The 23567-nt window shown below is 49.6% G+C and overlaps 2 protein-coding genes across 2 annotated transcripts in view; one reads left to right on the top strand and one right to left on the bottom strand.

The window, feature by feature from the left end:
* PMFBP1 (polyamine modulated factor 1 binding protein 1) overlaps positions 1 to 2325 on the top strand; it is a gene marked incomplete at its 5' end in the record, with an annotated part of 34881 nt that extends 32556 nt beyond the window's left edge. Inside the window, 4 exon segments of the mRNA XM_081216000.1 lie at positions 1363 to 1601; positions 2021 to 2050; positions 2053 to 2102; positions 2106 to 2325. Coding sequence (XP_081072126.1) covers positions 1363 to 1601; positions 2021 to 2050; positions 2053 to 2102; positions 2106 to 2258 — 472 coding nt within the window. The 3' untranslated portion in view covers positions 2259 to 2325.
* Positions 2326 to 5330: 3005 nt separating this feature from the next.
* DHX38 (DEAH-box helicase 38) lies at positions 5331 to 23427 on the bottom strand. The gene is made up of 27 exons (XM_081215569.1): positions 23192 to 23427; positions 20816 to 21157; positions 20268 to 20455; positions 19492 to 19596; positions 18567 to 18714; positions 18305 to 18423; positions 18070 to 18146; positions 17468 to 17623; positions 16771 to 16932; positions 16454 to 16561; positions 15963 to 16075; positions 14356 to 14493; positions 13805 to 13991; positions 13474 to 13659; positions 12954 to 13094; positions 12509 to 12619; positions 12298 to 12414; positions 12025 to 12132; positions 11526 to 11638; positions 10598 to 10806; positions 10335 to 10489; positions 9775 to 9930; positions 9545 to 9679; positions 9229 to 9354; positions 8605 to 8700; positions 7060 to 7181; positions 5331 to 5807 (listed from the first exon to the last, which is right to left on the bottom strand). The coding sequence occupies exons 2-27, from the start codon at positions 21136 to 21138 to the stop codon at positions 5723 to 5725; spliced, it is 3684 nt and encodes a 1227-aa protein (XP_081071695.1). The 5' UTR covers positions 21139 to 21157; positions 23192 to 23427; the 3' UTR covers positions 5331 to 5722.
* Between the last annotated feature and the right edge of the window lie 140 nt (positions 23428 to 23567).

The raw sequence follows: 23567 nt of genomic DNA, 5'->3' as shown, positions 1-23567 counted from the left end.
TCACTGGAATAAGGAGGTCAAGGAACTGAGGGGCCAGGGCTTGGATGAAAAGTACAGGATGCTGAAAACATCAGGGATGCTGACAGGAGTGGGCCAGAGAGAGTGGCAGAGAGCCAGGGAATGAGGGCATTCGAGGACCCCACCTCCAGGCCCAGTGGCACAAGCAGCGTGGCAACAACGTGAAGAGCTACAAGGGAAGGGGTGTCTTCACTGCCAGCCAGATTTACACAGAGCAAGAGGGCAAAGAATACGCCCAGAGAAGCAGTTGAGGATGAATTCTCTATTTGATTTCCTCTAGAAAAGATCATAAAATATTTCACTAGGACAGAAACATTTTCTGAAAGGATTTAACTAAAGGAGAAATTGTCAGAATCTGAAGGTAGCCGGGCACCAGGCTTTTTCTTATATTGTGCCAAGTTCTGGCAAGGTTTTTTGTTTGTTTGTTTGTTTGTTTCACAAAGAACTCATTCTTGAGTTTGCTTGATCCTATTTGAAGGAACACCATCTTTTAATCATAATAACAAGAGCTCAACTAATATTTATTGCTTACGCATGAGGAGCACTGTTCCCAGTGCTTTACATGTGTTAACTTATTTAATCTTCATAAGGCCTCACACGTTCAGTGCACGTATAATCCCCATTTAAGGATGAAGAAAGGGAGAAACTCAGGCTACATAATTTGCCCATGGTCTCGTGACCAGTAAGTGGCAGAGTCAGAATACCAACTTGGGAAGCCTGGTTCCAGAGCCCACTGTCACTCACTTCTCTCAACACTGGTTTGGAGAAATAAGGCTGTTAATATTAACAGTTGCCATTTATTGAGCCACAGGAGATATGCTCAGTTACCTTTCCCCTCACCTACATTGGAGCTGCCATTTCTTCCATAAAACAGGGACAAGTAACTTGCCCAAGCTCTCAACAGAGCCGGGATCCCCTGTGTTCTCAACCTTTCAGCAAAGGGAGGCAAAAGATCTTGGGCTTTGGCATCAGAACTGGTTGTGAGTGTTTCCTAGGCATGGCTGTGAGAAACTGAGGACACGTGATCAGAGTTGTTCTGGCTCTTTGAATCAAATTTCTATCGTTTGTCAAACTGGATTTTTATATGAACCCCAGAAGGCAGATCAGACTCAATGGTCCCCATCTAACATATAAGAAAACTAGCCCAGAGCTGACATGACACAGTGGGTCAGGAGTGCTGATTCTGGGTCCACCCCAACCCCAGGCCTAGGCTTCTTCCCGGGGATGCACATAGGCCTCCATTTCCACAGAACATGTGTGAGAGCACCAGCTCTGGGAGGAACTGGGTGTCCATGGAACTGAAGCAGACCAAACACCCACCTGTCCTTCCCTCTCCTTCCCCAGCCACCTCCACAATGTAATGGTCCATCTGCAAAAGGAAAACAAGAAACTAAAGAATGAAATAGAGGAGAAGAAGCTGAAAGCTGGGCCCTCAAGCGTATATACCCAAGCCCTATGCCCAAGCAAAACAGACCCCACATCAAGGGGGAAAGTGTATGGCACCTTGGGCTGGAGGGGGATAACCCAAGATGTGAGCCAAAGAATGGACATCACCAAGTCTGTCGGGATGCCCCACTGCTCAGGTATGTCCACCATGTGACTTTTGCTACTTACTATGGTGCTGTCTTTCTTAGTCCATTGGGTCAAAAAAAAAAAAAAAGCATATTTTGAAGAGATCACTGGATTGGAAATTCAAATAGGTGAAAAAAACAAACCTTTTGCTTAGCTATTCTGGACCAGAGATCATTGTTTTCTCCTCTGTAAAGGGAGAGGCAAACGAATTAAGGCTCATCCTGATTTAAGAATCTTTGATGATACCCAAGTGCCTCCGATCTCAGACCTATCCCTTCCCCTGACCCAGTCCCTTTTGGGAGGTGTGAGGATTAGAAGGGAACAGGCAGAATAGGCATTTTTCTCCTCTAACGTGTTTTGGAAACCTCACAAGAATGCCCTGGTCTCCTCTACAACCTGGGTCCAAGGCTACCTTTTCTGCCACCTGTAGACTCCATGGTACCCCCAAGGGAAGAAGTCACCTGCACCAGAGCTGCCTGGCCATGAGACTAGTCCTTGAGGAATCACTTCATTAATTTCTCCTCAAATCAAGATTGTCATTTCCTCCCTGTTCCCTCAGGTTCCTCATTTTGCTAGAATCAGCGCCTTGCCCTGAGCATCATTTCCACGCATGTTTTTCAGAGGGCAGTGAGTTCCTATTCCTCTCTCTTGACTTGGATCAGCTCTAACCGGAATATGTCAAGGTCCCAGCCTATTCTGCAAGATGCTAACGTTTTATTGAGTTTTGTCTACTTCCTGCGGCAGAGTGAGCCTTGGAACCATACTACCATCTCTAGGCCCAAACTCTAAAATAAAGACATGAGCACAGCAGCCTCAGTGAGCTCGTGGCGTCTTGCAGACAATTCTGCCCCCTCAGGTCCCCAGCAATGTGTTCATCCCTATTTTCCCTAAATTCTAAAACATATAGTTCTCTTTGACGTATATAGGGGAGCTGTAATTCCCAAAGCCAGCTTCTGGATTATCTGGATTAGTTTTTAAACCAACAAGAGATAATTAGTTCCTTTTTTATTCCTTCCATCTCTGTCTGGAATTTAAGAAGAAAAAGAAATATCTAAAAACCTCCAAAAGGAAAGTAATCCTGAGACCCAAAAGAGAGGAAGAGAAATAAATGATGCATTTTCCAAAGGCAGGAGGGAGAGATAGCCATCTGCTTTCTCCCTGGCTGCCATATTCCTTCTTTTAACAATTTTATTTTTCTCCCCAGCCAGCTCAGTACAAGAAAAATTCCATTATAACAAACTCCAAGGACAGCTAAACTATTTTATTGTGGCTGGATTTTGTTAAACTAAGTACATGTCTAGAATTTCTATTTCTAGTCTATAGAAAATTGAGAGAAATAGCTAAAGGTAAAGTAAGAGAAAGAAATGAAAGAGCTTGCATTTCTGGAAGAGGGGAAAGGAGAAGTGAAGGAAGAAACCCACTAGTTGATAGCAATTCTTAAATATCTTGCCTCCCTCCCCAGCCAAACAAAAGCCAAGGAAATTTTCTGCTAGTAGCAGCAACGTGTTATATAGGATGCCCCTGCTAGGACTTGGGAAGGGCGAATTCTGGAAATGCAGTGTGAGGCAGGAGTGACGGGCATGTCTGGTGGTTTCTGTTGTGATGGTCATTGTCTGGGTTTTTATGCTTTTTTGACTGTGTTCCTTTATTTGGTTTAGAATAAGGATACGTCTTCTAGAGAAAACAAAGACTGAAGGGTCTGGTACTAATGAAATGGCTTCTAGTTCTAGCCTGGGGCCCATTTATTCAAGCAAAAGTTCAATGTCATTAAAATCCCCAGTACAGTCTACTAAAAAGGCATTTTGTCTCTTTAATTTACAAAAAGTTTTCATATATGTTGGCCAAAGGGACAATATCTGGGTACTTTGAAGGTTGTACTTTTTCCAAAGTTGTCTTTCACTTCCTACGGGGTGATTACACCAGAGGAAAGCAGGGAGCACACTATGGGGAGCAAAGGGGCAGCAGAGCCAGAACCATGTCAGTACATCACCCAGCCGTGTGGCCTTGCAAGCCCAGCCAGGTAGGAGACCCAGCTGAGTGGAGGGGCTGGGCTTGGAGAAATGCAGAAAGGTAGGAGAAAGGGCAGGGAGCCCGAATGTTGCCTGCCTCTAATGCTTTAAGAAATAACCAAAGAAGTGAGTTCTTTAAAAGTTGACATTAAAAAGACATGGTCTCTGTATGAAACTATAATGGTGGATGCATTTGTCCTAACCCATAGAATGTACAGACACCAAGGGTGACCCCTAATGTAAACTATGGACTTTAGGGGGTAATGGTGTGTCAGCACAGGCTCATCAGTTGTAACAATCGAACCACTGCAGTGGGCGATGCGGGGAGGCTGTGCAGGTTTGGGGGCAGGGGAAGCAGGTATAGGAGAAATCTCTGTACCTCCTGCTCAATTTTGCTGTGCACCTAAAGCCACGCTAAAAAAAATAACAAAAAAGAAAAAAGAAACGATTATAAAGCTAGGACTTAGCCGAGGGGTTTATAAATAAAGTGCTTCAGCCACCGAGTCGGAGGGTGTCACTCAGATCCTGATACCTTGGGGGTCGCAGAATCCTTTGTGACAGATCCTCTTCTACCCACCTGGAGCATAATTCTTCTCCCCCTGAGCTAAAGGAACCCATAACAAACCCCAGCCACTGCCTTACTAAAGGGAAGGGGGAGCTCCCTAGAACCACCATGTGGCCACGTACACCTGCCTTTGAGCCTCCTCTGCACAGCCCATATGAGGAAGCTTCCTGCCATAGGCAGGGGCCAGCAAGCTAGCCCTGGGATCCCCAGAATAAGCCCCCTATCTCAGCCTGAGACCCTCAACTGCTGATATTTCTAAGATGTCTAAAGTATCCTGCTCCTCTCAAGTAGGCATTAAAGGGTAGATGCACATGGCTGAGAGCAAGGCAGTGGACCCCTGTCCAGTTCAACAACCTTACTGTTCTCTCACACCAAATCTGAAAACCAGTCTCAGGAATCCACTTCCGGGTCGTTGCCAAGAAACGCTTTTGTACCTCTAGAAAAAGAATCAGTTATCATCTGAGGAAGAGATGGTGAAAAGCAGAGTATTAAATCAGAATATTAAAGCTGGAAGGAACTTGAAGGTAGATCTGAATGGAAAGGGTCCATAGCTAAAAAGAAAGCATTGGAGACAGAAGTGCAAACAGATTCTTGGGCAGAAGTCCAGAAGCCAAAACAGATTCAGGTACAGCTGCTGGGGGCGGGGAGCCTCCCCACTTATTTTGTGGCATCTGTGTATGCCACATGTGCCTCACTAGACGTCGCCTCAGCAGACTGTTGAGGCTGCTTAACAACAGAAAAGACTAGTGATTCTAGTGTAAGCATCATCTTTTACGTGAAAACCGATAAGCAACATTTTACACTATTTTCCATGAATAGACAACACATAATGGTAGAAACTGGCCATTCTGAGCAATAGAGCAGCCAACCCGCCCACGGGAAAGGACAGCGGGTGCGCGGCTGCTCACCTTCCTCCCACTTCCCGGCCATCGTGGCCAGCCTTGCCCCAGCCCTGCCAGGTGCTGGTGCCCCAGGCCATTCTCCTTCCCTGTCAGCTGAGTCCCACCCCATCAACCCCTCCTCTAAGAGGCACTGCCTGGAGAACAGAAATAAGGGCGAGGTAAGGTTCTAGAAGGATCCATCCAAGGAAAGTCAGCGTCCTGCCTGTTGTCTAATGTGTGATTTAGGGCAGTCAGGGGAAAAGAAGAGTCAGAAATACAATAACATTTTACAAACAATAAATTTATTTCCAAATCCTGAATTATAACCAAATTATAATTCCCCCTAGGTCTATTGTGCTGTTTTACACAAGAATTTTAAAAAACATAGTCACAGCCATGTCATTTATATATCAAGTGTCCCGGGGACAGTTTATTTGAATATGGTGGGTCCGGCCACCTCTCGTGGTCCTGACAGCTGCTCTGCGGCCCCGCGCCTGCACCGAGAAACTCCCACCTCCTCCATGGCAGAGCCTGGCCTCAACAGGTGCCCCCAGGGCCATGATGTACACAAATGAAAGCACACAGATGAAACGATTTTGTCGGCAGGCCTGGGCGCTCCAGCCATGGGGCTCAGGACTCAACACCTGGCCCCCCTCCTCTCCAGGGACAGCCTCAGCTCAGAGGCCAAAGCGGGCTGGTGTGCGGCGAGGGGTCATGGGTTCCCCTTGCTCTTTCCGACCTGGGGTGTAGATCTTTGTAGACCTGGAGACACAGAAGAGGGGTTAGGACTCGCACTGCTGCTCACTCCGGCCAGGACACACAGGAGGATGAGCCTGAGGTCTTGCTGCTTGTGTGTGTGAGCAGGCTTTGGGGCTGCAGTGTGTCCTCCCCTAGCACACCTCCACTCCCCCTGCCTTCCCTATTTGTGATCGGGAGCAGGATGAGATAGCACCTCTTCCTGATGTCCACTGAGGCAGGTTATGAGAGGTTGTTCCCTAGGTGAGCTATGGAGGTACTCTTCCTTCCACCTCACCAGGCCGCCACTCCAGCTGTGGCTGGGCTTTGTCCCCCGTTCCTGGAAGTATCTCTAGACCCTTGGAATCTCCCAAGGGACTGGAGTGTCTCTGTTATTCACGGTGGACCACATCTGATAGTTTATGCAAATGAGATGACTCAGGATGTTGGCTGCCCTGTGATTAGAGGGCTGTGCTTTGAGCCTCGTGCTATTAGCCGAGCCTCTGGGGAGGGAAAAGGGGTTGGAGACTAAGTCAACACATGGGTCCTGCCCAATAAAACTCTGGGCACCAAAGCTCGGGTGAGCTTCCCTGGTGACAATACTCTTGTGTAATGTGCCAGGAGGGTAACATGACCCCAAGGACAATGGAAGACTTCACATCTAAGACCCTCTCAGACCTCACTTTATACATCTCTCCCTTTGGCTGGTTCTGTGTCCTTTTGCTATAATAAAACTGTAATATGTATAGTACTTTCCTGAGTTCTGCGAGGTGTTCTAGCAAATTATCAAACCTGAGGGAGTCCATGGGGATCCCCAAATTTGTAACAAGTTGGTGAGAAATGAGGGTGACCCTGGGTACCCCCCAACTTGCAGGTGGTGACTGAGGTGAGGGCAGTCTTGCAGGGACTGTGCCCTTCACCTCTGCGGTCTAACTCTAGGCACCAGGGCAGACGCAGGTGCCCAAGGCTCTCTCCGCCTTGCCTCTCCACTGTGGTGTCCAAGCCCTAGCCTGCTGGTAGAGCTGTGAGACCTACTCTGCCGCTCCAGCCCACCTTGGGCCCCATCACAACATAACAAACAACAACCAGGAGTTGCAGCTGTATTACCACCCCTTGAAAGTATGTCTGAAACCCCTCCCGTCTCCACGTGACCACAGTCAACTTGTCACCAATTCACCTCTGCACATTTAACCTCTCTTAAATTGCAACCCTGCCTCAGGGCCTGGTCAGTCCAGCTGGTGGGCTCCATCAGGACAAGAGTCCTGAGACCACAGCTCACCTGACACTACCCAGGGGGCTGCGCTTTTCCTGCTCCTGCCGGCGGGCCCGCAGCTGCTCCTCGGCCAGTGCCATCTCCTCCTCCATGGCAGAGGCTTCCTCTTTGGCCCGTCGGCGGTTCTCCTAGAGAAGGGAGAGGTACTGGGGTCACTGGGGATTGGCGGGTGAGGAGGGCCGGCCTGCACCCATCTCCCTGCTGCAAGCCAGGTGCTGGGTAGACCTTGCCAGCTCCCAAAGGCAGGGACACACAGCTCCCTGCCCCAGCACTGAGGCCTGCTTTTCTCACTGATCCAAGACAGACATTGGATGACTGAGTCCTCACCCTGTCATGCCTCAGCCTCCACTCAATTTGCTAAGTGCTTACATGCTCTAATCAAGTTCATAACCATGCCAGGAAGTACAGGAAATAGAGAAGACATGACATCTGGCTGGAGGGGACGGACATAGGAAGATGTGTGCGGGCCCGGCGTGGGGAGGACTATGCTGAGAAGGGGGAAAGCTAAACCCCACAGCATTCTGCAGCCCTACATCCAGCTGGTGGCCACCAGTGGACACCAAGAGTGTTAGGAGACCAAGAAGTAGGTAGAGAATTTTTAACGGAGGGTCAGGTGAGACCACTGAGCAATCTTAGTGTCTTCGAAAGTGGCACCACCAGACCTTATGTGCCTCCTGACTGGATCTAGAAGGAGGTTCACAGCACCACATGCATTTATGCATCCTTACCCAAAACAGCTGAATCTGAATCTAACCAAGGCTTTAGATTAATGACTAGCTTACAGAAAGCACACGGGATAGAGGCAAAAGTTAAATACCTTGAGGAAGCAATCAGCTCAAAACAGAACGTGGGACATTCTACAAGATGACCAACCTGTTTTCTCCAATAAGTCAATGCCATAAAAAACAAGTGGGGGCAGAGCTTGTTCCAGAATAAAAGACTTAATATATATAATGACAAATTTCAACGCCTGGATCTGAATTCAAGCAAATCAATTATAAAAAGTTATCTTTGGAATAAAAAAGGAAACATAAATAAGAACTGGAGACTTCAGCAACGTTAAGGATTAATTCTGTCGAGTAAGATTTGCATGGAGGTTATGTTTTAATTTTTGAAAGTCCTTTTAGAGACACACATATATTCAAGTATTTATGGGTGAAAAAATACAGTGTCTGAGGTATGCTTTAAAATATTCCAGGAAAAAACTCAGTATGTATGGAGCGGGGTGGGAATAAGAGAAACAAGGTTGGGCAGAATGTTGATAATTATGGAAGCTAAGTGAGGAACTCGTGGCTCATTATACTGTTTTTGTCCACTTTTATGAGTATTTGGACTTTTCAATAATAAGTTGTCTTTTTTTTAAGGCTCAGCAGACCAAGCAAATGGAGTGGGTGGGGGGAGATCAGACAGACTAACCTGCCTGGATCACAACTTTTATGTTTGACAGAGAAGTGAAGGGAAGCCAGATGATGATGTGTCTTTAATACCAGGCTGAGGGGAAAGCGGATCCCAGAGACAAACATCCTCCATAGAAAAGCACAGGATCCTTACCTGCCGAGACTTTCCTGCCTGTTTCACGCTGTAGAACATGGGGCCCAGCTCTGCCAGCCACTCTCCATCCACAGCAGTCACACACTGCATGTACTCCTGCAGGCAGAAGGGCCACAAAGTGGTGGTCACAGAAGGACCAATGCTTTGAGCTGTCCCTCCCAAGGCAGTCCCACAATTAGGAGCTATGTGGAAAGGGGCTACCCCTAGCCCTGTGAGGCTGAAAAAGGCAAGGGAAAGCCACAGACACTGGGATTCTAATCCCTTCTCCCATCCAAATTCCTCCATGCTTGAGAAAAAGGCCCCTGTTGTCCAACAGAAAAGGCCCAGCCCCTCAGAAAACCCTTCTAACAACACCAAAAGGGCTTGCTTGTCCCAGGCAGCAAGCAGGAAACAATCCTGCTGGCACAGCCGAGGCCACTGGAATCTAGAGGTTAACTGTGTATCTATATAAACTTCCCCAAACCCCCAACTGAAAACCAACCTCAATTTCCCTCCAAGCAACGCATGTAGCCTTAAGCCTCCCAAGCTCAAAACCCATCCCAGAAGGCGGCAAAGGGTTATTACAAAGGCCTGGCCCAGCCAAGTGGGCCTACAGTCACGCAAGCTGCCTTGGAAAAGACTCACCTTGGTGGTCATGACCAACTCGTGATACACAATGTAGTCTGGGGTGTAGCCCATACCAAAGAGGGAGCTGGTGGGGTGCAGGTGGCAGGGCATGCCTGTCCGGATATTCACATACTCCCCGATTCCCTAGGGAAGAGATGCAACAGGTGGCTACACAGCAAAACACTGCACATCTGGGCAGCTACCCAGTCCAATACTGTCTTGACACAGGCTTCTGGGGGAAGCCCAGATCTGCAGGACTGTACAATGAGACAGGAGACCTCTGCCCTCGAAAGAAGTATCAGGCCCAGAGGGGCCGTAGCTCCACTGGGCTCACCTTGAGCTTGGCTGCCTGGTGGAAATAGGCAGCACAGATACACTTCCTGACAATGTCCCAGTCGGTGCCACACGAGGCCAGGCTCATCCGCTGCTGTACCATGATGTCCTTGAGCTGAGCCCGCACCTCCCGGACCTAGAGCAGGACACAGGTGGACAAGGACGGAGCCCTCCTTCCCTGCATCCCAACCCTCCTCCCAACATGCTGCTTGTCTTGGCCACTGCCCCCACCTTCCGCATGGCCTTGGCATGGATGAAATGATCGTTACACCAGATGGTAGAGTAATTGTTGTTCTTCCACTGCAGGTAGACGTTCAGGTAGGTCAGATGGTCACTCTCAGGGACTGCGAACTTCTCCCGGATTTGATCGCTCTCCTCCTCTCGGCCCTAGGAAGGAAAAAGGGAAGTCCAGGTCCAATGAGAGGAGCTATCTCACACTATCATCCACCCTCACCACACCTAAAAACACATCAACATAGTGCCCTGCCAATATAAAATAAATAAATAAATTAGTTTACAACAAAATATTCTAAAATGTGAGGGCTCAGGCACAGCCATCCTAGAGAAAACTGCAAAACACTCCCTGAGAACCATGGATCCAGCCCATCCCTTCCCCTACCCCAACCGGCTTAACATAAAACAGCAAAACCACTCTTTGGAAACTGATTCCTGCCCCTCCCTCCACTCTGTCTTAACAACACAGAGAGAAACTACCCCCCTCCCTCAACCTTCCTTGAGCCCATAACCTCCCGAGACCCCTGGGAGGGATGGAGCCGGACAGCATCACCCACCTTGGGCCTGTAGAAGATGGCTGGGACCGAGAGCATGGACACGATGAGCAGGATCTCGGAGCTGCAGCCCATGTCACAGGACACGATGAGCATCTTGGACAGGGCTGGGTCCAGCGGGAACTCCACCATCAGCCGCCCAGTCGAGGTCAGACCGCCTGGGAGAGAGGAGTAAATCCGCACTGTCAGTGGACACAGTGCCGTAAGAGGGAGAACCCAGGCGCCAGAGCCCATGGGGCCCTGCCCAGCTCCCGGGGCCACAGCACCTGTGTTATCCAGGGCCCCGAGGATCCAGAGCTGATACATGGAGTTGAGCATGTTGTCCTCCGGGGGCGGGTCCATGAAGTGGAACTGCAGCAGGTCCTGCACCCCCAGGGACTTGAGCAGCAGCACCACGTTGGCCAGGTTGGTCCGCTGGATCTCAGGCACCGTGGTGGTCAAGAGCTCATTCTTGTAGGCGCTCTGGGTGTAGAGCCTGCGGGGGAGAAGACGCAGTCCTGCCGCACTTCCCACCATGCTGCCCGGCTGAGCCCCTCAAATATGCCGGGCTGTCTACACAGGGACCAACACTGGGCTTGTGCACCCAGAAGAGCCAGTGCAGATGAAAGCCACAGGTAAGGAGGAGAAGTCCTCATTTCTTCCCCCCCACCTCCCCCTTTCCCTTACAATCACAAATCTCCACCTACTCAAAACTCAGTCCTGCCAATTCACCATTCTGCTGGAGTCTCCTATGTACTTGTTTCATTTCTGGAACCAATGAGCCTGGGACTAGAATTATGGCTGGGATTTTTTTTCTTTATATTTTTCTAGATTTTCTGAATTTCTATAGCTAATACATTATTTTTACAAATTGGAACAAAAAAGAGAGAGAGAGTAATTGGAGGAGGAAAAAAAGAACCGGTGCTATAATTTGTTCACATTTATCTTCTGGGAGGAGGCCCACTGTAATCACTGGTCATCCGCTGCAGATACCTTCAACACAGGTCTTCCTAAAACCCAAGGCTGCTCAGACTTCAGGGCTGCCTGGGAAGGCAGCTTCTTCCACTCAGCAGCATGTGATGAGAGAACCAACAAGTGGCAGCCCCACCATTGGTTCCCGGCCTCAGGGATCACCTCTCTGCAGGATCACAGTCCAAGCCTTCCCACCCCAGCTGGGGCTCCACCCCAGAAAGCAGGCTAGCACAGGGCTCCTACCTGAAACACTGACCTGGGCCCGTCCTGCCGGCTCGCCCCGACCTCTGGTTGGCATTGGCCTGGCTGATGGGGTAGATCTGCAGAGCATCCATGCCAATCCTGGGGTTGAAGACCTAGGAGGGGACAGCAAAGACCTGACTAAGGACAGAGTGAGGGGGAAAAGGGAGGCAGGCTTGAGACAAACACAAACCCTGGTTGCTACATATCACAGAATGAAGCGATGTAAGCAGCCATCTTTCAGAACCAGGAACCTCAAGAAATTTCCCCTAAACACCAGCTCCGCAATCTCTATCGAGCTATGTAAACTGTCTACCTTGAGTTATCACAAGGATGGAATGAATCAAGCACATGGCAAAACCAGCACTCAATAAACACCACCACCACTTCCGTGAGCAATCGTCGTTTGAGGGCCAAGGACCCAGGGCCTGCCTTCCCACCCCCTTGGCTGAGTTAGCTTTGGGTGAGGGCCCAGGGCCCCGGTGCCTGTGTCTCCTCTTACCTTTAATTTACAATAACCAGAATCGATAACAAACATGATGCCATCGACAGTCAGAGAGGTCTCAGCAATATTGGTGGCGACAATACACTTCCGAACGCCATCCGGAGCCTGGAGCCGGACAGGACACTCATGGTGGGAAGGCTGTAGGCCTTCAGGTAGGAAAAACCCCACAAGGAGAAAAGTACACCCCACCCGTGCCAGAAAAGTAACACCCTCCCTCTTGCCCTCCTTTGGGGGAGTCTGGGGGAATCCCAAGGTGGGGACCAATCTCACCTTCTGGAAGATTTTGGCCTGGAGGTCAGAAGGCAGCTGGGAATAGATGGGCAGCACAGCCAAGGCGGGCGCGTTCTCCAGTTCTTCCAGATGCTCCACAATCTGGTCTGAGGTCACCTGAGGGCACAGAGAGGAGCTGTGAGACACCAGATCCCCCAGTTCTCACACGAAGGACACACCCGTTCATCCCAGTCATGACTGAGGCACGCACCTCGATGTCCTCTTGGCCAGGCATGAAGATAAGGATGTCCCCGGGGGCCCCCGACAGATGCACCTGCAGAGACTGCTTCACTGCAGCCTCCACATAATCCTCCTGGGGGGTCTGCAAACCAGTGAGGGACACCGTCAGAGGGAATGCAGGCCAAGCCCCCACTGGGAACTGGCGACCCAGTTCCTGGTCAGGGGCTAGAGCCGATGAACTCTCAGGGCTGCCGCACCTACAGACGGGCCTGACGGCCCTCCCTGAGCCCTGCGCGTCCACTCCAAAGAAACAATCAAGCGAAACCTCCCCAGAGCACAGTCCTTCGCCTTCAAGCCCTATAGCTGCAGGCTCCCAGGGTCCCCACAAAACCTCTCCCGACTCAGTGTGCCACTCCACATCCCCCAACCAGCTCCTCAACAAAGGTCAGGTCAGTTCCAAAACAGGGCCTCAGTACCTTGCTGAAGAGGATGTCAACAGGGAAGGTACGACCAGGGATGTGGAAGATGGGGACATTCCCAAAAAAGGAAGCAAATTTCTCTGCATCCATGGTGGCCGATGTGACAATGAGCTTCAGGTCTGAGCGCCGAGCCACCACCTAATAGAAGAAGTCAGTCAGAGGCTTTCCCCATAGTTTTGGGACCCTTGGCTTCTGCCCTCTAGTCTCATCGGCATCACTACCAAATGAAACAGAAGTCAAAGCTGACGGATGGCTCATTAGATTCATAACAATCCTGAACTGAAGCCGTGGAGCCACAGCCAGGAGAACCATGAGTCACTCAGCTGAGCAAGAACAGAGTAAACCACCACCAGGTCTGAACCCGCAGCCAAGGGCCTCAGGGGCAACTCAGCCTGTCAAAGACCCCCTCAGCTTCCCCAGGCTAGACCCCAGCCCGCCTGGAGTGCCTCGCCACTAACTCCTGGCAGGGCGGTGGTCCAAGCCCCACAGGCACAGAGGCTGGACCCGCAGCCCTCACCTCCCGGAGCAGCCCAAAGAGCACATCGGTGTTGAGGGAGCGCTCGTGGGCCTCATCCATGATGATGGCGCTGTAGTGATCCAGGTCTGCTTCCCGGAGGGACTCTCGCAGCAGGATCCCATCAGTCATGTACTTGATCAAGGTGCTTTCTGAAGTGCAGTCTTCGAAACGGATGGCATAACCCACCTGGAGGCCAGAGAGACCGCTCAGAAGCTCTGGGCGCCCAGTCGCCACTGCACACCCCGAGCTGGGTCCAGGCCTCAGCAGATCAGCCCAAATGACAGAAGCTACCGGGCAAGAACTACACAGCTCAGCCCTTGCGCCCACTCACCTCCTCACCAAGGTTGCCCCCCATCTCTTCACTGACTCTCTTGGCCACCGACATGGCAGCCACACGGCGGGGCTGGGTGCACCCGATCATCCCATAGTCCGTGTAACCGTCTTCGTGCAGGTACTGGGTCAGCTGAGTGGTCTTACCACTGCCTGTCTCCCCAACCACGATCACGATGCTATTATCTCTGCAAGGAAGAGAAGATAAAGGGTGAATCAGCCCGAGTGGAAGGCCACCTCCTACCCCCACCTGTGGCTATCCAAGGAGCGTGCCTGCGCAGGGAGGATTTCCCTGGGAAAACGGACTCATACTGAAACACCCTCTAAAAAGTCTGGAAGACAGTATGGTTTAAACAAATGAACTGAAACAAAACGATGCCATCTTGCTTACTTCAAGCAGGGTAGCCCAGGGCACCCAGGTGAAGGGAAAAAATCCTTTCCCTTCTCCATCAGATGTCATACCCAAGAGAAAAAGAGCTACAGAGTACACACAGGAGAAAATGGGACACCTGATTCAACAGTGGAATCCCGACCCGGGGTGGACACAGTTACCTGATAATCGTGAGCAGTTCCTGCTGCACAGCAAAGATGGGCAGGTACTGCCTCTGCTCCAGAATAGACTTCTTCTTTGCGAATTCACTGCTGGCTTCGCTCTTTTTCTTCATGTGGTCTGCAAACTTCTGCTCTGTCCTGAGGACACACAGCAGCCTAAGCGCCCTGCACCGTTTCCCACATCTTCTCTCCTGACTGGGTGACTGCCCCACTTCCTACACCCAGAAGTGAGCACTGCTTCAAATATGCAGTGTATCTGTGAGACGCTAGAGCTGCCAGGTGCTGCTCATCTCCTCTGGCCTAAGGGACCAGACTGCTGTCTGAGAATCCATCATCCAAAACCTGCTGAACGCCCCCAGGACAGACAGCTGCAGAGGGCTCAGAGGAGCTACAGATTAGCCAGTGGCAAATCCTCTGCCCTGAAAGACTTCAGCCAGAAGAGGAGCTGAAATCCACAGGTCATTACCTTATATGGAACAACCCTGGGCAATGTCAGCACCACACTTAACAGGCTGAAAGGAGGAGTTGTGGTTACAGTCATGACCAAGGTCAGACTCCCTCCCACCTCTTGGTGGGACAGCAGAGTCCATAAGGCTTTATTTTTAAAGAACTGTGAGAACAATCCCACTTGATGTTTACCTACAGCTTCCACTGAAAGCGCTCAAGTATCCAACACACGTACATCCCCAGGCTGCAGAGCGCAAAAGGAACCAGTCCTACCTTACCTACATTAGTCTACAGTCTCCACTCATCCCTTCCCCAAGAGACTTTTCCTCCAACAGACTGAGCCCACGCTCTGTCAAGCTTCCTGTTTCTAACATCCCAGTCACTCCCGGTCAGCTAACAATGAACACCTATGGGATTAAATTAACTAGAAACTAACAAGGGCTGATCAATAGCACCAACTTCTCACTTCTCACAGGGTTATAGAGAATTATTAACTCAGATGACAGTTTTGTAGGATTTCAGAGTGTTCACTGAGATTCAGAAGGGACATTTGAGTTCAGCCACCTACACAATGAGGAAAGCCCAATAAGCAGTTATCCAACATCTGCTTAAATACCTCTATGAGTGGGGAAGTCACTACCTGAGAAGACAACCCTTTCTACTTACAAATCTCTGTTAAAAATAGTTCTTCCTTAGATTGAACTAAAATCTAAGGGTGCAAGGCACACTCTCCCACACTGAGCATCTGAAAGGCACTCTAGCAGAGTGGCTAAGAGTGTGGGCTCTGAAACGAGACTGTCTGGGTGCGATCCTCACTCCACCAGTTACTAGCTGGGTGACCTCAAACAAGTTACTTAACCTCCCTGGACCTCATCCTACGCACATGAAAAATGGGAAAAAAAAATAACACCTGTCCCATGGGACTGTCATGAGAATCCAATGACAATATCTGTTGAATTCTGTGGTGCTGCCTGGCACAGAAGAAGCTCCTGCAGTATCAGGGGCGACAGTAGGAATGTTATCTCAGAAAAGTTGAAAAGACCAGGAGGAAGGGACCAGAGACTCAAAATGACATCATTTTCCTATTCGTGAGTGATGAATCCTATCGGACCCCTTGAGGCCCCATCTTCAGAGACACCCGCTGCTGGCGAGACTCCTACCTGTAGTCCACTTTACCGTCCTCTGTCAGAGCTTTATCTGGCTCTTCCTCTTTTTTGACACCCATTATATCTCCCAGTTTGGTTCCAGCCAGTTCCCAGTGTTTGTGTTGAGCCTGAAAAAGACACAAAAAGTCAACCTGCTCCATCCCGTGGCACAACTGTGGTCCACAGAAAATCAATCCCATCTGACAACAGGCTTCATCTAGCAGGCAGTAAATTCCCACAAGGCAGCAGAGGCACCAAGCCGTGCCTCCCAATCTTATGCCTGAAGCTCCTGAGACACCAGGCCCCGGATTATCTTAACTGAGGCCCTGGAGGAGGAATGCAATACCCTCCCACAAGGGCTGTTTCTTGCTCTATGAGTTTCCTCTAACTGCCAATAGGAACCCTACCTGTGAGGTGGAACGTGATCTTTAAAAAGAAGAAAAACAAAAACAAAAAAACAGAAAAATAGGCAGATACTCTCTGGTCCTAGAAGACGAGAAACCAACCTTTTTGCGTTCCTTTTGCTCCCTGTGCTTCCGCACTGTTTGACTGCCTTTTCTAGCGATAATGGCCAGGTCAGAAGTGGCGTCCTTGACTGGAATCACAGGCTCTGGCTGCAGGAGGTTGAGGAAAAAGAGAAATTCTGTGCTGACCATTAAACTCAACACAAAGGTCCACTTCGTACTGGCCCTAGTAAATGAAGGGTTGCTACCCTACTCCTATCATGATGGGGCTTTTTTCCTCTCCTTTCCTTTCCCTTTCTTTCTTTTCCCATTTCAGGCTTCTCTGAGCGTTCTTCTCTCTGACAACAGAGGACCCTCACCTGCTTGGTGAAGACAATGCGCCCATCCAGAAAGGGAGGCACCAGGTTATGCACCATCAGATGGACCTTGGCTGCACTGTCCTCTTCAAAGTCGTCGTCCACCTCCAGCCGATGCACCACCCCGCTGGTGAGCATGCGGTTGGTCTCCCAGCGTTCGTTATCCTGTGAGGACACAGGGGAGGCCACGTTAAGACTGCAACTGCAAGGCCATCCTGAAAGGTCCCAGGCGAGGCCACGCAGAGGGTCCTGACGGAAGGGCCACAGGGGCTGCGGAGATGTCACGGGCCTCTCTACCCTGCAGCTCCTTAGACAGAAGAATCGCTGATCCCAAATCACCTGCAGTACTCTTCCCAGAAGCAACCCGTTATATCTAAGGCAGAAACTCTATATGGATACACAAATGGTGACTGTCTCTGGCCCCGCTCAGAGACACAAAGGACGCACTGCAGAGCCGGGGCCTGACCTCCCAGTTCCCATCAACAGCACCCCTCCAGGAACCACTGCAGAAGACGGAAGTCGTGATTTGGGTTGGGTTTTTCTTAAGTTACTGATAAGTTCCCTGCCCACCCCTCTGCCTCCAGAGGAATCGCTAAGTCTGTGACTTCAGCAGCGGGGAGACAAGCCGTGCCGTCGGCAGGTGCATGTGACCTGCCGCTTCTCCAGCTGAATCTGCTCCACGTGCTGTGGGCAGCCTCACCTCATTGATCTGCCTCCGCTGAGCTGAAATGCGCTTCTGCTTCTGTTTGTGCAGATGCTGCTCCCGCCTCCTCACGTAGTCCTCGGAGGAGTAGGCCAAGGGGTTGTGGAACTCATCATATCCCTCATCCATCATGTACCAGTCCCGGTCAGCTTGCTGCGGCACAAGAGACAAAGCAATAAGAACAAGGCACAGATCGAGTTTCTGCGGAAGACGTGGCCAGAAGGGGAGGAGGTGTTTGGTAAGAAGTCACTGGTGCAGCATAGCAATCCTTGGGAGAGGCGCAAGAGAGGCTGTAAGACGAGCCACCTAGAGAAGCACAGTTTACAGCGCAGCCCACCATGACAGCACTTCTTACATTTACCACACGGTGGCACCAGCACACAGCCGAAAAAGTTAAGTCTGACCTGCATTTGGTGAGAAGTTTCACCACAGAGCCTTTGCCTGGAAAGATATTCCAGGGTTTCGAGACTGAACGTGGCTCAACGTCCGGTTCCACTACAGTGTAACCCATGACGCTTGTGCTCAGACACCCCCAGTCACCCACTCACCGACAGATGGCCACCACCCCTCATTCAGTCCCTCGAAGATGTAGTTTTTACCCTCTGGTCATCCTCCCATTGCTGCCGCTCCTCTTCTGTGTCAAATGCAATTCCTTCTTCGCCATCCTCACGTCTCCCTGCGGGAGAACACGTAGCAGGTCAGTCTGCACGGTCCCAGCTCATCCCCAGTGGCCTCACACAGACCTGCCAAGCAGCACAGCCCCAGCCCGGCTTTGTCCAGCCCCACCAGGAAGAGCGACCCTGCTTCCTGCTTCCCACTTCCACCCTGCCTTACCTCGGCCCCTGGACAGACGTGGGGTGGACCCCAGGTGTCTTCTGTCATCGGCCCACTCATTGTATTTGTAGGATGGGGTTGGCAGAGGTGTGTCGTCTGAGTACCTGCTCCTTACAGACCTGGGAAACAGTATAACCAGCCTCACTAAATAGTCACTAAGCTGAGATGTGTTCTCCAGCCACCACCTGCCCTCCCAGCCCCAATCACGCCCACCCTGTGCCGCCCACCCAGAGAACCTGGGCTGCTCCACCCAGAACATTACCTGTCCCTATCTCGACTGGACAGCCGATGACTCCGCTCAGAATCCCGATAGGAAGGCGTTGGGGAGGGCGATTCCCACTGTGAGCGCTTGGAGGAGCCATAGCCACTGTCCTCTTCATCCCAGGTAGACCTTGAAGGGGTGGCTGCATCTGGGCCACAAAAGACATATCCACAGGAAACGTCTAAGACATGGCTATAGAGCCATTAGGTGAAAGTCAATTCACCAAATTTCTTTTACTATTTATAAACTTTGCACCTATTTGCAATGGATAAGATGGTTTTGACAGCTTTTAAAGATATCTGAGGGCTTCCCTGGTGGCGCAGTGGTTGAGACTCTGCCTGCCGATGCAGGGGACACGGGTTCATGCCCTGGTCTGGGAGGATCCCACATGCCGCAGAGCGGCTGGGCCCGTGAGCCATGGCCACTGAGCCTGTGCGTCCGGAGCCTGTGCTCCACAACGGGAGAGGCCACAACAGTGAGAGGCCCGCATACCACAAAAAAAAAAAAAAAAAAAAAAAAAAAAAAGATATCTGAATTTTAATGGTCCAGTTTTCATCTGTGCTCGTAACAGTTTAAGGAATGTCCGGTTTATCTCTGCAGCACATCCCTCTTGAATGTACATATTTCTTTGTATTAAAACCTTCTTCTGCCCCTACCCCACCAACCCCCAGCTCCCTAGTCTTTCCTACCATTTGGAAAACTGGCCACTCAGCAAACGGGCAAATCATGTTAAGGGAGCATATCTGTCTCCCCAGAGAAGTCCACGGCCTTCCCAACTGAATCAACTGACTCAGAACCAAGTATTTCCAGAAATTCATGGTGGAATCAGGAATTCCAACCCAGTTCCACTGAGGATGAGAGTCACTCACCCTGCCTCTCATACACTGGGCTCTCACAAACGACCACAAGCAACAGCTCAGACTACCTTTGGGCCGGTGTCGGGGGCTCTCGGGTTCGTTTCTTCTGCCGCCGCGCTCTGACCCTCCATCTCGCTCCGACCTGCTGCCGTGCCTGTTTCTATCCCGCTCATCTGTGAGGAGTCACCGGCAGAGTTTAGAAAACAGGTGTCCCATCCTGACTTCCACCCATCTTCACCCTAGAGAAAGGACAGGCCTCCCCACTCACTCACAGGTGCAACCTCACTGCTCTAATGCGATCCATGGGCTCCTGAAACTCACAAATCCCCATTCTTTCAAGGACAAAAATTAGTTACTGGCTAGAAAGTTTCAAACTCACAGTAACAGTTATTTTCCTGCAAGAATTCAAAAAAGAATAGTTACAAATCTATAATGAATAGTTATTTAATAGTTACAAGCCTACCAGCTACAGAACTCAAACAACACTGAGGAAAGCCAGTACTGGATTTTATGTCTAGCTTTGCTCCACAGCACCGTCCTTTTTCTCTCGCCAACACTAGTGTCAACTGATTTCTCAAACATATTACCCATTTTCACCTTTATCACCAATTTTCAGGATAAAATGGGGACCACACACTCAAGCAAAGCAGCTATGTTGCAAGTAACAGCTCTTTTCTTAAATTGCCTGCTAATCCCAATACCAACAGGGTCAAAACCAACCAGGCTGACATGAAAATGGAGTTCCCTTATTAACGGGTGTTATAAAAACTCCCACAACAGGAAAAAGGCCAACGTGTTAATTCAGGTGCTTAGCAGGCACCAGGAACTCTGCTGGGCAGTTCACCTCTGTCTCTCCTGCGGTCACAGTCTCGATCCCTCGACCTCTCCTTCTTCCGATCCTTTTCTTCTTTGGACGAGGCATAGACACCATGTTCCCGCCACTCCCGCTCTCTCTGCCGACTGCGTTCCCAAAACTCTTCACTCACACCACCAGGATGGGATGGAGTCTCTACCCGAGCAGATCGATAATGTCTGAAACAGGGAGGGCGGCTGGTAAAGGGCTTATCCATGGAAGAAAAACCTGCCCCAAACCTTTGGCCAGGTCAAACATGCGACCTGGCCTTTTCCACTTTATCTCCCTGGTACGGCAGGTTTGCATATGGCAACAACCATAAGCGCTTCTAATCTCCATCATCTACTCTTTAGGTGCCTTTGAGTCTTCCCCCAGATCTGAAGAAAATACCAATTCCTATCTAGCCTCAATGTTATAGAATCATAGTAAAATCATAAAGTCCTAAACGTCCAACAAGAAAACTGAGAGATAAACATGAGATGCTATTTTCTGGCCTCCGTTTTCATTCCCTCTGGGGCAGTCCACCCAAAGGCTCTTACCTGTCTTTTCGGCTACTGTGGCCAGCCTGGTCACTGCCCTCCTCCTCAGCATCCCTCTGATCATCCTTACTCTCTTCCCAGTCCTTATAGGAAGAGATTCTGGACTTCTTCTTGTCCTCCCCATCATCCTTCTCCTCTTTCTCCCTCCTTTTCAGGGAAGCCAACAAGTCTAGTCCCAGCAATGAAGGGCGGGGAGCAGGGGCCTTGAAGACATGCTGCTCACTAGATGCACTTTTGGTCCTGAAAATAAGACCGCCAACCTGGGAGTCCACATCAGTGCCTTCCAATCGATGGATCGAGGCATCCTCGCTGGTGTCCTCCATGACAGGCTCTGGGATTTCTCTGGAAGGAAAACAAACCATTTGATATCAGACATAAGAAGGGAAAAGGCTTGGCTCTGCTACATCCCAGAATAACTGTAGGTATATGGATCTCTGGGGGGTTGACCTCCCCCTCAAGATCAGAATTCCTTTAGTTACCTCTTACCAAGACCTGTCCATCAAGTCATCGACAATCTCAAAAGATCTTCCTACTTCCACCCCAACACACGTCAGAAACAGATACACACACACACACCAGGATCCAAGAGGGTATCATCCAGGCAAGAACAGACCTCACTAAGGGACACTTACTAGAGCATTATGGCATCTATAAAGGGAGTTTAGGGAAAACACCACTAGATTTTAAATCAGAAACCTGTTAGAACCCAGGCTGTTGACATTTTCTACTTGTATGATTGTAAGCAAATAACTTAATCTTTGGTTAGGCATAATTTCTACACCTGCAAAATGGAAGTACTTTTTGCTCTATCTAATCCATGGAGTTACTGTGAGCATCAAACAAGAAAGTGTATGTGAAAGCACTCTGTAACCATGAAGAGTTACATAAATGTCATCGTTACATTATTTCACTTGCTGTGCTCCAAGGTACTGATTTGGGTCCCTCACCATTTTTTTACACAAGTTCTTCCTCCTCTCCCTTCCTTTAAACTACAGATATAGCAGAGTTGTTGATGTATAAGACTACCATCCATGTGATCCATACTTTAATGGATTGTGTTTTGTAGAAAACACTTCTCTCACAGCAGTCGAAATCTATTTAGTAACAATTCAAGTTCACCAAAAAAAAAAAAAAAAACAATTAATGAGAATCACCAGGATAGGAAATGATATTTCTGAAAAGTAGTTAACTGTAGGATTTTCTGGCACTCAACTTATAACAAATTCCTCTTTACCTCCCACTATACACAATCTACTTATAAACATATCCCATTCTGAGTGCTTGAATAATTTCCCTCATTCCAACAAGCCAGTAAAGCAAAGAACTGTCAAGGGATAGGGTACCACCAGAATCCAGAATGTTTCACCCAGCTCTAATTAACATATACAGCTCTATAGAAGAATATTGCTAAACAGACTGAACATATAGTATGAACAACAGTTGCATTTTTAAAAATTTCATCAGGCAGAAGAGAAAAGGGAAAGCTACCTATTGGTGACATCTATATTCATGTGAGGAAATCTAAACAGGAAGGTAGGATTTACATGCTCTGCTCAGTAGTCTGAACTAGAAAATATACTTCTAGAATGTCATTTTATGCAGGAGAGAGAACCTTGTCTGTCTTGTTGACTGCTTTGCCCAGTGCCTAGCAAAATAAACGTTTGAGGAATAAATGAATGAATGAGTTTAAACTGATTAAAGGAAACAGGGAGCCAGAAATTTCTAGGGACAACAAAGAAAGATGCCAGCAGCACAGGAAAAGGAGTCTGACAAACAGGACAACTAACAGCTGAGAAAAGTAAATAAGAAGCTAAGTGTTGGCTTGTGAAGAATAATTAGTGGCAAAGAAGCCACAAGAGGTACAAGAAAAATAATGAAGAAAAAACTTGATACATTCATTCAACAATTACTGAGTGCTTTCTGTGAGCCAATCGCTGTTCTGGGCATTAGAGATAAAGAAGAGAACAAATCAGACAAAAATCCCGAACTTTTTGGAGTTGATATTCTAGTAAAAGATATCACCTGGTAGAGATACCACTGTGAGAGAGAAGAGGAAGACAAAAGGAGCCCTGCTGGGGTCGGTGTCCGTCTGGGAGTGGGCTAATAGGAAGATCTAAGGAAGTGAGCAGGGTGATCCCCCGGGCAGCATCCCTGGACTTCTGCGAGGCCACGCCAGGAAGCTGGATCTGACCTGAGCAAGGAGAAAGGCCGGTCTTGCAGGACTTGGCAGCATCCCTAAGGTGAGTAACGCAAGTTGGGTGACAGGGACAAGACTTTCCAAACCTGGGCCCGAATCTGAGCGAGGGGCCGAGATCTGCCGCTTGGAGCCGCCACGATTGGCGAAGAAAAGGTCGGAAAGGAAGAAGGGACACTCACCTCACCAAGCCCGACTCTCGGGACCTTCTGTCCCAGATTCTGGGGCGCTGGCGCCGCCACTCCTCGCTCAGACCGCCTCAGAAAGCCAAAACCCGCACCTTGAAAGCGGCCATTATTGTCCCATAAGACTTTGCGCGGCCCCCCTCTATCCATCCAAAGATACCATCGAGAGCAGCCCGAAAAACGCCCGTTCCTAGTGCGGGATAGAACGCTTACAAGGCTAGACTGTCTTTATCTGCGGCTCTGATCAGAGGCACTTCCGAGTCTCCTGACGACCAATCACGCTTAGTCTAAGAGACGACGCCCCGCCTCTAGTTGGGATGTGGGAAGGAGAAGTTAAAGAGATCGGTCATATTTAATAAGGGCGGAAGTGGCC

Source organism: Mesoplodon bidens, assembly GCF_964165515.1.
Source record: "Mesoplodon bidens genome assembly, chromosome: 18".
Lineage (NCBI taxonomy): Eukaryota > Metazoa > Chordata > Mammalia > Artiodactyla > Ziphiidae > Mesoplodon > Mesoplodon bidens.
Note: the sequence above shows the minus strand (reverse complement) of the source record. Positions and strands in the feature narration are given on the sequence as shown.

Coding starts and splice junctions, on each gene's coding strand:
- DHX38 (XM_081215569.1), bottom strand. CDS start 21,138: ATGGAGGACACCAGCGAGGATGCCTCGATCCATCGATTGGAAGGCACT. Junction 13,992..14,355: donor GAACTGCTCACGATTATCAG/GTAACTGTGTCC, acceptor TCTTCCTTGCAG/AGATAATAGCATCGTGATCG. Junction 12,620..12,953: donor TTGACATCCTCTTCAGCAAG/GTACTGAGGCCC, acceptor ACTGGTTTGCAG/ACCCCCCAGGAGGATTATGT.